The sequence below is a fragment of the Colias philodice genome, chromosome 2 (genome assembly GCF_061535455.1).
Source record: "Colias philodice isolate Cphi_HAF_F1 chromosome 2, ilColPhil1 Martin Lab GWU primary, whole genome shotgun sequence".
In the NCBI taxonomy this organism is placed as follows: Eukaryota; Metazoa; Arthropoda; class Insecta; order Lepidoptera; family Pieridae; genus Colias; species Colias philodice.
Window position 1 is genome coordinate 4,513,915 of NC_143087.1, and position 12,505 is coordinate 4,526,419.

General features: G+C 32.7%; 2 protein-coding genes across 2 annotated transcripts in view; one reads left to right on the forward strand and one right to left on the reverse strand.

The window, feature by feature from the left end:
- Noc2 (Nucleolar complex protein 2) lies at nt 1-2,978 on the forward strand. The gene is made up of 6 exons (XM_089703470.1): nt 1-197; nt 289-530; nt 766-952; nt 1,082-1,911; nt 1,988-2,203; nt 2,416-2,978. Exons 1-6 carry the CDS (start codon nt 158-160, stop codon nt 2,959-2,961), a joined length of 2,061 nt encoding a protein of 686 aa, XP_089559596.1. The 5' UTR covers nt 1-157; the 3' UTR covers nt 2,962-2,978.
- LOC149490346 (axonemal central pair apparatus protein HYDIN-like) overlaps nt 2,978-12,505 on the reverse strand; it is a 25,510-nt gene continuing 15,982 nt past the window's right edge. Inside the window, exons 46-63 of the mRNA XM_089703416.1 lie at nt 12,121-12,413; nt 11,835-12,027; nt 11,359-11,580; nt 10,883-11,049; nt 10,564-10,751; nt 10,232-10,481; nt 9,974-10,154; nt 9,664-9,833; nt 9,440-9,572; nt 6,582-6,727; nt 6,305-6,440; nt 6,072-6,224; nt 5,758-5,925; nt 5,443-5,667; nt 5,108-5,329; nt 4,732-4,877; nt 3,430-3,610; nt 2,978-3,299 (exon numbers count right to left, since the gene is read on the reverse strand). Of these exons, the coding sequence (XP_089559542.1) occupies nt 3,156-3,299; nt 3,430-3,610; nt 4,732-4,877; nt 5,108-5,329; nt 5,443-5,667; nt 5,758-5,925; nt 6,072-6,224; nt 6,305-6,440; nt 6,582-6,727; nt 9,440-9,572; nt 9,664-9,833; nt 9,974-10,154; nt 10,232-10,481; nt 10,564-10,751; nt 10,883-11,049; nt 11,359-11,580; nt 11,835-12,027; nt 12,121-12,413 (3,318 nt within the window). The 3' untranslated portion in view covers nt 2,978-3,155. The remainder of the gene's footprint in view (nt 3,300-3,429; nt 3,611-4,731; nt 4,878-5,107; nt 5,330-5,442; nt 5,668-5,757; nt 5,926-6,071; nt 6,225-6,304; nt 6,441-6,581; nt 6,728-9,439; nt 9,573-9,663; nt 9,834-9,973; nt 10,155-10,231; nt 10,482-10,563; nt 10,752-10,882; nt 11,050-11,358; nt 11,581-11,834; nt 12,028-12,120; nt 12,414-12,505) is intronic.

Genomic DNA, 12,505 nt, shown 5'->3' on the forward strand with positions numbered 1-12,505 from the left:
TGTCAAAACCGCATGGTTTGTGTATTGTGAATGAATTCCATGAAAGCATGGTTTATTTTTGATACAGTTATAGAAATTTCTATTATTTACTGGAACGATAACACGTACTGTTTAAAAATCGTACATACGAGGTAGAAAGCTTTTAGAGAAATCTAACATGAAGAAGAAAATTGAGAAGATGTCATCAAATGAATCAGGTTAGAGTTTCGACCAAAAAACCGTTTTATTTCTTTTATTATGTATGAATATATCTTTTAAATGTAATAATAATTTACTTAAAATTTACAGAAGTAGACTCTGAGGAAGACTTAGACCCCGAAACCCATAAAAAATCGCTTGAGAAACTCAAGAACATAGATCCCGACTTTTACAACTTTTTGGAAGAGAATGATGAAAACTTGCTAAACTTTGGTGTTGATTCCGGTGAGGAAGGTTCAGATAAGGACGAAGAGGATGATGATAATGACGATGAGGATAAAGTGCATTTACCAGGACCACTCACAGTGGACAGTGATGAGAGTGATTACGAGGTAATTTAACTCATAATGCACTAGTAATATGGATGATGTTTGCATGCATGGATGGGTTATGGAAAAATTTAATTTTCTAAAAATGTAACTTTTTTCTTCAAATTTTTTAATTATTTTATTTCAATAATTATGTGTAAACAAAGAATTTTTAAACTTCTCTCGCTACTTATCTTGTATCTATTATGTAGTATCAACTAAACTTATAATATCTTATGAAATATATAATTTTGTAAAGGATGAGGGTGCAAAACCTGTTACTGGGAAAGTAACTTTAAAAATGGTGGCACATTGGCAATCCAAACTGCAAGCTGAAGGGACTGTGAAGCGCAGTACATTGACAACTGTTATCAAAGTGTTTAATGCTGCAATGGTGAGGGCTACTAGTGACGATGGAGATTCCACAGGGGAATACAAAGTTGAAGGTTAGTTGTAATTGTTTTTTTTTTATTTGTCCATACTTAAAAATATTGATTACCTCTCTAGAGATATATTTTAAATTGTTATAATTATTCTTTGTTAAGTTTAAATCTATAAACAATTTTTATTTTCAGGTTCTTCTGTATTCAATGCAGTAATTCAAATGTGTGTCTTATATTTACCTCCTGCACTCAAAAACCACTTGGGGATGGAGAAGTCAGACAAAGACCCACAAAAGAGTAAACATTTCACTAAACTAAAGGGTCACTTGGTGTCATACCTGAGAGATTTATTAAAATTACTTGGTGGTGTTACCTCAGAAAATATACTTACAGTACTTCTAAAACATTTGCATCAAATGTCAATTTATGTTGCATGTTTCACAAGAATATCAAAGTTGGCACTCAAAAAGCTTCTTTCCTTGTGGTCAACTGGAGAAGAAACTGTCAGAGTGCTTGCATTTTTGAGCATATTGAGAATCACCAGAAATCAGCAAACAGAATTACTTCATTTAGTACTAAAAGCCATGTATATGACATATGTAAAGAACTGTAAGTTTGTGAGCCCTTCTACATGGCCAGGGATAAACTTCATGAGGAGGTCTCTAGTGGAAATGTTTGCTTTGGATTTAAATGTTTCTTATCAACATGTTTTCCTCTACATCAGGCAGTTGGCTATACATCTCAGAAATGCAATTGTTGTACAGAAAGTTGAGAATAGACAGGCTGTGTATAATTGGCAGTTTGTTAACTCATTGCATCTATGGGCAGATTTAATTTCTTCCACTTCAAACAAACCACAGTTACAAGCATTACTCTATCCTTTAGTAATGGTCATAACTAACACTATTAAACTGGTGCCAACACATCAATACTATCCTTTGAGATTCCATTGTGTTGAGATTCTAATAAATTTGTCCAAAGAAACAAATACTTTTATTCCAGTGCTGCCCTACTTAGTTGAGGTAATAAAACAATTTTTGTTTGAGTCAAGTTAAAGTCAAACTTAATTTTTTTTTACTTATTTGTTATTTTTTTTAGGTTTTAACATCATATGATTTTAATAAGAAACACAAGAAAGTGTCAATGAAGCCACTGGATTTCTCATGTATATTGAGGTTGGCAAAATCACAGTTAGCCGAGAATGGTTTCAAGGACTCAGTTATAGACAGGGTTTATGCTCTTCTTTTAGAGTACACGGCTAGCCAATCACATAGCATTGCATTCCCGGACATGTCATTGCTTGCTGTACTACAAGTAAGTTAAAAACATTTTATCAAGCTGAGTTTTTAATCATAGACAGACCTTTATTTGAATTATGAATATCTTTTTTTAGTAAAGTACCTTCATGATATATAAATTAATAATATAATCCTCATATTATATTGCAATGTCAGATGGAGTGAATTCAAATAGATAAATACTTTTAACTGGAGGTGTTAATACATAATTATATAATTTTTTTTCAGATGAAACAATTCCTAAAAACATGTTCAGTAGCAAACTATACAAAGAAAATAAGGCAGTTATTGGAGAAAATTGAAGAGAACTCAAAGTTTATTGAGAAAGAAAGAGCAAAAATCAGTTTCTCGCTTCATGAAGATAAGATGATAGCAGCATGGGAAGCTAGTATCAAAGCAAAGGATACACCTCTACTGGCATTCTATGATAACTGGAGCAAAATTAACAGAATTCAAAAACGTAAGAAGATAACTAAGAATGATGAGTTAGCTGGTGAACTTCCTATGATAAAGAGACCTAAAATAGCTGAAACAGAAGATAAACAAACTAAACCAGAAAAGAAAGGACCACTTGTATTGTTCCCATCTGATAGTGAAGATGATGCGGATAATTTTAAACTCGAAGAAGATGATGAAAAGCCAAAAACAAAGAAATTAAAAAAGAAAGCCAAGAAAAATAAAGTACAGAAAGTAACCAAGGAGAAGTCAGTGTCTGAAGATAATATTCCAGATAAAGATGATGTTGTACAAGAGTTTAGTGTGAAGGATTGGTAATAAATATTCTCCTTTGACATATTCTTTTATTATTATTCTATTCTATTTGGAATATCAATAATTTATCCCAAAAACATTTTAACCTGTTAGAGCTATTTAAATTTACCCCTTTACACTTTATATTAAATATCATTTTCAAATAAGACACATCTTTAACTACTACAACAAAATATATTTAAGAAAATTACACAAAATTATGGCAGTCCTTGTAGGAAATAAGTCCACTGGACTTTCGGCTCCGATGGTTCGTAAGTCTCAATAGTGAGGCATCCAGTCGGGTATTCCCGCGACGCCCAGTCCACTATATTGTCATTTATGTAAACTGGGATCTTAATATCCTGAACATAAAAATGTTTATCAATATTCAATATGTTATTTACGTTTTTTACACCCTAAAAATTTCAAGCAGAGCCATCATTTTAATTACCCATTGACAAATAGTTTTTATAAATGCGCTCAAACATTTACCTTTTTCGGTTTCAGCGGTTCGTATGTTGTTTTCACATAAAACTCGTCTTTATCAACAAATATTTTAAACATTCGTGTATCTTCGAATACATTTTTGAATGTGATTGTTGTGTATGAACCAGCTCTTATTTCATACGGACCCTGGGGCTTTGGTTCAGTAGCGATTCCTTTTATGTTGAATCTGTAAGTAGATGACTGTAGTTATTGAAGTCGTTTATCATTATGTTCTAACTACATTTTTGAAATGGGCCGGAATCGAGAAGTATTTTTATTTTTTGGTTCCGAAAATACTGAGATCACAGAATCCAATTATAAAATTTGTATTCTGTGATTTAGTTGTCTAGTCGCAGTTGAGAATTTATGCGATCAATAAAATATGTCTTTAAGATCTAAATATTTTTTAAATAAATATCATTATACATTAAATACATATCATTATACATAAATATCATTTGGTTACGTAACTAATAGTAAAGGGTGATTTTTTTGCTGGTTTCTTTTTGGCAATACTGTTTTTGATAGATCACGCGTGAATCGTGTCTTGTGTCTTTATCAAACTTGTTCAGTTTGGTCTATAATTTAACCATGAATCGACTTACGAACGAACAACGCTTGCAAATTATTGAATTTTACTATCAAAATGCATGCTCGGTTAAGAGAGTGTGAAGTCGGTTAAGAAGTGCGCGATGCACTTCATCGATTGGCGATTTTATTTTTTTTTGCCCAAAATGGAAGAATTGGACATGCCTCACACGTGGTTTCAAAAAGACGGTGCCACATACCACACGGCACGCGAAACAATAGCCCAATTGAGAGCCGTCTTCGGCGAACAGTTTATCTCACGTTTTGGGCCCGTCGATTGGCCGCCTAGATCGCGTGATCAAACGTCTTTGGACTATTTCTTATGCCTACAGGGATAAACCAGCAACGATTGACGCACTGGTAGCCACTATTGAAGCATTTAAGTATTCGTGATATACCGGCCGATATGTTGTAGAGAGTGTGCCGAAATGCGAATGGGCCATCTAAACCGGAGCCGTGGCCATCATTTGCATGAAATCATCTTCAAACATTAAATTATATTGATCGTTTTATCAATTCCATTATAGATTACATCAACATTTTCAAGTTTTTTGTGTTTTTTTTGAAAATCAAATCCTATACCTCTTAAAAAATCACCCGTTATAAGTCCATAATAATAAATGATTCGTTAGTCACACAAATATCATTATACATTAAAAATAAAATTTGGTTACGTAACTAAAAGTACAAGTCCATAATAATAAATGATTCGTTACTCACACAAATTCCCCAGCAACGGGCGAATCAAAAGATACCCTACAGTGCTGAACTCCAAGCTCAGTAGGTTCAAACTTTGCTTGAAACTTGCCCTTTTCAAAAGGGCCTAAAGAATATTCCGCTTCAGTTATTATTGAGGGATGTGATACCTGTTGTGTTATTAATTTACATTTCTACAGAATCTTTACATTATCTCACGTCTACTGTTTTTAAAGTTACTACCTAGGTACAGCCTATTCAAGATTACCGATTCGATTCAATCTTCTTAAAAAAAATTGATATAAGTACATGTACATAATATTATCCACGTATTATCATTTTAACATCATACTTCATTTATTTCACACTGCCTTAAAGTACAAATTCGGTAGATACTCACCGTTGCGATAAAATCTGTTCTCACATCCGTTTTATTTTGCACTCGTAGACGCAATGGTATCGAAGTGCCCAAAGGTGTAGAAAATTCTAGATTCTTCTCCTTAGCTGGTAAACATGTAAGAACTATGCCGTAAATGTAGGAACCGACCAAGTGGTTACTGACTTCTAAAAATTCCTCCGTTTTTCCGACGACAAGTGGGGAATACGTCATCACAAGAACAGCCTGTATAAAATTAAAGAAACTTCTCGACAACTTGAAAAAGTATATGCTAAACAGCGATTAATTTAATAATTATTCTATCGTTGTTAACGAAGAACGATAAAAATAAAAACAACCTCAGATTTCCTGTTAACCATTATCTTGTTAGCGCATTCAACTTTATCAGATATTATATGAAATTCAGCATCTGAAGACAGTGGGTTCTTGATAACCAGCTCTTTTTGAACGGACTCGCGGGCGCGGGATGTAAACGTTAGGGTGTCCACAATTTTACTTGGAGTCACGGTCACTATTATATTGTAAAATTGGTATTCTCGAGTATCTTCGTTGACGAATAAAACCTTGAAAATAAATAAAATAAAAATAAGGTTACAATAAGCAAAATTAACTATTAGTTACATGATAATAAAACAGATAGGGGACAAATTTACTTTGGCTTGTATTTCACATTCTTCGTAACAAACAAACTTCCAACGACATGTTGCAGCAGCTTCGCCCCATACTTTTACGGTGTCAGGGTGGTGTATTTCATAGTATCCTTCGAATTTATCTGGTATGAACTTCACAATTTCTGTGGATACCAAGTATGACTCCGGGAACTGAAAAATCGGCTTGTTAGTAATTAGTATAGATATTGCTAAAAGGACTTTAGTTCACGTCAGAAAATCATAACAACCTATTACAATTAAAATCGTTTTACCAAAAATAAGTTAGATTTAAAAACATAATGGAATATTCAACATACTTCTGTAATATTGTACACAAATAGCTCCTCAGTATGGAAGTCTTTAGCCGCAACACTGATGTTTATAGTGCCGTTGGGGTTGGGATGAGTTGCTGCCCCAACCATCTGGACGAAAAGCGCGCTTTCACCCAATGGGGAGTATAATATTTGAGCCTGTGATCACGATATTGTATCAGTACAAAATTTATTTATTTTCAAATCTATTACTGCGCTGTTTCATAATAGATATTAACCTCATGCTTGCCAATTGTTTTGGGTTTGAAGTGGACGGGTATGTCGAATGTGGAATTTGGCTCTACGTTAAACTCTTTTAGCGTTTCAAATGGTCCTCCTGATCCTTCAGACAACACTAACCAGAGATCGTCTGACCTGGAGTGGTAATTACAATTAATGTAGAAATAAATAGAAATATTGTTTTTCGATTTCTACAAATAATTTACAATGTCAATAACAAATGATAGAGCTAATTTATCCTTTTTTTGTTACTTCATTATTTAAACATATACTTACGGGTTTGTGACCACTATATATCCTGTTTGCACTTCCCTCACTGGGCATTCTAAATATAGAGTTTTATTCTGAACATTCCCAATATCTACGCATGTTGCGTACATAGCTAATTCTAGTGGAGGGTAGTTTTCAATATTCAAACTAGCCTGTCGAAATACATTTATATCACTGGTAACTGCCCGATAAAGGTAGCCGGTAGGTCTAATATAAATTATGAAATTAAACTAACTAACGACGTAGGTATAGGTCTACCAGAATCTGATGGCATATTTATATTTAAGAAATAAAAGATTTTTATGTGGCAACTTATTTGACAACTATCAAATTGGTTGTCAAATTATTTGTCTTTTTTGCAGTTGATGAATAATTTTAGGATTTTGTCCTATAAAATCTTCGAAAATGTCGAAAAAGCCGTTGCGATCACAAGCAAGTTGTTTATAATGTGTATAGAAAAACATTCGATGAAGAAGGGTCAAACACATCACAATTTTCAATTATGAAGATTTTATTGTTAAATTGGACTTACCCGTTTTGATACTTTAAATTAAAAAATATTATATGTAGGTAACTAGGTATAATATTGTTTGTTGATTAGAATATAATTTTATGAAAACTTATTACAGGAGTTTCCAATACGGCTATTCGTCAAGTCCAAGCTGTCCAAGTCAGTTTTATAATGTGTGTATCTGTTAATACTTACGAAAATAAACATAATTTTATTTTATTTTTATTTCATTTTATAAAAAATTATAAGCAGTTTTGATCTACATTATCATTATAGTATCGATATTTTCACATGGCATACTGGTAATGAATATACAAATATAGGTATGTGTAAATAATAATATGTATTACCTGTATAAAAGTAATATGTATAATTGTATATTATACATGTAAGTATGTACTGGGTCGATCAACTTTTAATGGTCCGACGGTACACGCATCATGTCCCTGAACGATAATTAATAAACATGAAATCATAAAGAGTTAAATTGGTTTTAATTATATTCTTTTTAATATTTTCTAACATTATTGTAAACAATATTTTACTTGTTTTATTAATTTGTGCGTAGTTTCATGGTTGTCCAGAGACTAAATGCAATTTTCCAGTACTATCACATTTGTCCCCAAGCTACAATGCATTAAAAAACTTCGCATCACGAACACATACTATCACGACCATAAATACCAAATACACTTCTTGTTTCAGTTAATGATTATTGACATAAAAACATACAAATATTTTTTTTTTTATTGGATATAATACGATTTTCAGGCATTTTACTTATGTCCCCATAAATCATCTACATGGCACAGGTCTCACAGACAACCGTAATTTAGTTATGGAAACAAACACAGAGTGCGCGGTAGATTCCTAAACAACAAGCTAAACACAATAATTAACTGTCGGGCTCAAACGCCATTTTGATTTGTATAAAATCACGGCAACAGTCGTCCGAGCAACGTTGGTGAGTGTGGGGTGGCTTTATTGTCAGTCCGTCAGACAACTGTGATTAAAACATAAGTACTTGATGCATTGTTATCAATTATACTACACGAGATGCGCTTTCGTCTATAATTTAGTGTGAGCTGAGATTAATATATAAAATAACAATAGTATTTGCTTGGCGGGTCAAAATTTTAAAAATGTCCCGCCGACAACCAGTCACTTGGCCAACCAAAGTGGTTGCACCATGGACAATTTGGTTGTCCCTAGGACAATAATTATATAAAACTTATACTTTAACAGTTAAATAGTTCATGTTTTGTTTATTACTCGGCTGTTTCGGGAACACATTTTTATTACGCGATTTTATGTCTAGTTTAATTGTAATTTTAACATTTCAAAAATCAAGACGACTAAGATGTCCCCATATGAAAATCACATTATACTTTATTCATTCAGTTATATCGAGAATCAGTTCATTTTAATTAAGTAAAATCAATAATACGATACGTAACAACCTCGCCTTAATAGTTTTTTTGTAAAAAATATCACTATTTCCGCTTTACTGAAACTTTTTTATATATGAAACATTGTTTGGTTGTTCAAAAGACATCATTCGTTTCAATTTTAATAAAAATATTTCGTATTTTGGGTGTAAATAGAACAAATATCAAAATATTATTTATTATTTAATATTAGAAGAATTTATTTTAATTCTGAAGGGAATTTAACATTTAAAAAAGTACTATTGTGTAAGTTGTCCAAAGGACATTATTTCCCGTGAATAGATCGGTTCGTGAAGTTAAATCCACAAATGTATTTAATCAACATCACTGCTGCCTATATAATCTTAATCTACGAAGAATTATCTTCTAAATGAAATAGTAAAATGCTGAAAATTAAGTTAAAAAAAAAATACGAGAAAATTATGATCGGGACCTTTAAAAATTGATTGACCAACCTACATAATATTAAGTGGATATCTCATTATTAAGTACAGTATTGTCCACTTATGTAATGTGTTATGTGACTAATGATATTGAGGACAAAATAAAAAATAAGCAGTATCAAGATCGTTCTGTCCATTTTCCCTAGGGTTGCACACTCAAAATTTTGATTTCCCTAATTGCCATCAGATTCTGGTTTACCTATATTTAGTAAATAAATTCCGTAAAATGTAAATAAAACAAAATCAAGTAAAATGGGTTCATACAGGATGTATCATTAATTTATTTGGGCATTCAGAATAAGAAATGCAATTTAAATTTAATTCATAATTGGAACATTTTATTTAACGGATAAAATTAAGTTTTCATAAAAACCATTCTGGACAGACATGTTTATTTTTCCACTTTTTATTTTATTGTTGTATATAGGTATCTAGTAGAAGTAGAAGGCATGATAATCTTACCCAAACTTTAATAAAGGGATTATGTTCGGCGGGTCTGAACGTTATTGTGAAGGTAACATTTGTGCGCGCTGCAATGTTGCCTTGCATTGGTGATATTTGAAATTCGTCTGATTTCAATGGCTGCCACCAAAATCTAGATTTGTTTATGAATGTGAATTAACTATACTTAGAAAATATCTTAAAATAAATATGGAGTAGATATCTAGAATCTTTAAATTTATTACCTCGCACCAAAGTCTCCTTTATTTAACAACATGACTTTAAGAATCTTGCAACCGCGCTTGCGAACTCGTCCGAATTGCAACGAATTTTGGCTGAAGCACAAACTCATTCCGGTGGCACTGCCGCTGAGACGTACTAGGGGTCGCTCAAATTGAAATACTTTCATGTTCAACTAAAACGATATTTCGTTATTCAAAGTCTCATCGAAAACCGCAATAGGTGTTATACCTATGCATGTTAATGCGCAACGATATTTTAAGTAGAGTGAGTAAGGGCCTTTTTTATATTATGTAGATGTACAGTCTTGATTACCTGAACATTCAGCTTACTGATCATCCCGATCGGCTTAAATTGAATTTTCAGAGGCACTTTCCTGTACGGTTTTATGACGCATTTGTTTGGTATAACCTTTAACGACGTGAGTGCATTTTGTATATCCATAGCAATTTGCTCTTGAATTTTATTATCCTTGTATCGTTGCAGCATTTCATTTCTAATGAGTCGTAAAATGCATTTAAAATCTGTGGGCTTGATTCATACATCTCCTAAGATTTATTAGTTATTACTTACCTAGATGGACCTGCATCAGCCGTTACTTGCGTGTTGGCAGCGCTGGGACTAAGGCAGACACTGGTTCCTTCAGATTTTGTTCCATCGTCAATAATACCGTAAGTATCGCGGAAAATAAAACTAGCCTCTATGGGCACTTTACTGTGATTCATTACTTCGATTTGACGGATTATTTTTTCACCCACTTTCACAGGACCAAGATCGAAACTCTTTTGACAGCCTTCGTATAAATCGAAGAGAAGTGGGACACCTGAAGATTCGCAAATAATACATTTAAAACAGTATTTTAATATCGATTTCATTTGTGTAAATAAAATAGAGCAAAACTAAACCTTCTCCTTTAATTGTAATAATCTCTTCACACAATGAATTCACCCAGAAATGTAATTTAAACTCGTATTGTTTGACTTGTTTAGGTCTAAAGTAAATCGAAATTTTGATTCGCTGACCGGCTTCTACAATTGCTTCGTTCCGATAATAAACAAATAATTCTGGTATGCTTGAAAAGTTAAGGTCCAAGCTAGAAATTTAATATACAAAAAGTATTACTAGTAATTGACATAAAATAAATTATTAACCAAATTAAAAAAAAATATGAAAGAGAAATAAATTCAATTCTTTGAAACATAGAATAATATTTAAATTTTTTACGTTATTTGCTCTTTATCGTCGTTTTCAAAGGCGATATTTTTCTTGTACGTTGTATCCGGAGCGTTAACTATACATTTTCCAAAATCATATTCCATGCAGGAAAAGTGGTACAGCGGCTTTTCTATTTCAGCGTGGAGATAAATGTTGTATTCAGGTCCATCGGAAATCTAAATAACTTTTTTTACTGTTTTTCAAATTCATACATTATTGGCTCTAGATTAGATAATTAACTTATCGCTATGTGGATATCAGCTTCCTTAACTTTAGGAGAGTTAAAAAAAAAGAGTCAGGCTAAGTAAAATGTTCTAATGTTCTAAATGTTTCGATTAATAGCTTTGATCGTTAATAGAGAATAGTATTCATTCAAATTCAAAGTCGTTTATTCAATAAAACTTAACCTAACCTAAGAGCATCTTTGCTAAGTGACCGAGTAGGAAACCTGTATTAAAGATACTGATATTATGTTAATGAATTACCGATAAAGTAATTGGAAACGCTTGTACAGGAACTTGTTTCAGCGTAAAGTAGACGGTACATTCCACCGTATTGCCGGGGCTAACGTGACCACTGTTAGGCTCTACGCTCACTTGTAGATACTTCTTCACAGAACTGCAGTTGTAGTGCCATTCGAAATAGAACGTTGCTGAGCCGTCGTTCTTTATTGAAAATGGTATTGTTCTTTGGTATGTTGACGCCGTCTGAGAGAACGTAAAGAAATTTATTATTTCATAATTATTATTATTGACTTTATGTTGCGCAAGCCAACCGTGCAAAGGCACATCCGCTATTACTGCAGGTCACATAAATCTATCATAACTTCTTGAACATGCAGAAAGTAAATAACGTTGAAAATTAAATTGTATAAGTAATAAGGCATAAAATATCATTTTCTTCAATGTTTAGTAAGTTTCAGTAAGAACAATGCCATTTCAAATAACCAAATAAAGCCCACCTGATCAAGATGAATATTTGTAAGTGCGTCACTGTTCAGAATGTGGTCATTGCCGATCAAATAATAAGTTATTTTAGGTTTGATAGAATGACTTAGGGCGTTCACACACAGTGTTAGTAGCTTGGTCAAGTATTGTATGCTGCAGAAAATTTTAAACGAAAGCGGTCCATCTTGTATTGGCGTGTAAATAATTCTGTGGAAAAGCATAATGTGAATGTAAAGTGGTGACACATATGAAATCTCACTTTGTACTATGAACAAATGAAGGAATTAATTATATACGAACTTTATTTCGGTTTCAGATTGAGCTTTCAAAACTCCCTTTTCTGGCTCTACGATGACCGGTGTCTTGCCGGATTCATTACATAGAGAATTTCCTTTAAATTCAAAGTTCAATGCTTCGCTTTCGTTGTTCTTCAATAAAACGATATTTTCTGTAGTGAATCCTACTAATGAATTCCGTATTAAGAGTATCGTTGGTACGAAAGAAATATCCGGCTCTCGTACAATTCCCACCACGAGGAGATTCATTATTATCGAGTATACAGGAATTATAAACTTCCATTGAGATTCATAAACCTAAATAAAATATATAGGATTAGTTAATTTATCTATCATATAATTACTTAACTATCTAAAAAAGGCAGGTGGGTCTCTTTCGAGTCAGCGTC

What these genes read in the sequence shown, in the direction of transcription:
- Noc2 (XM_089703470.1), top strand. Translation starts at nt 158, where the DNA reads ATGAAGAAGAAAATTGAGAAGATGTCATCAAATGAATCAG. An exon ending in GTGATGAGAGTGATTACGAG is followed by an intron (nt 531 to 765) that starts GTAATTTAACTC and finishes AATTTTGTAAAG; the next exon opens with GATGAGGGTGCAAAACCTGT. An exon ending in TGCTGCCCTACTTAGTTGAG is followed by an intron (nt 1,912 to 1,987) that starts GTAATAAAACAA and finishes TATTTTTTTTAG; the next exon opens with GTTTTAACATCATATGATTT.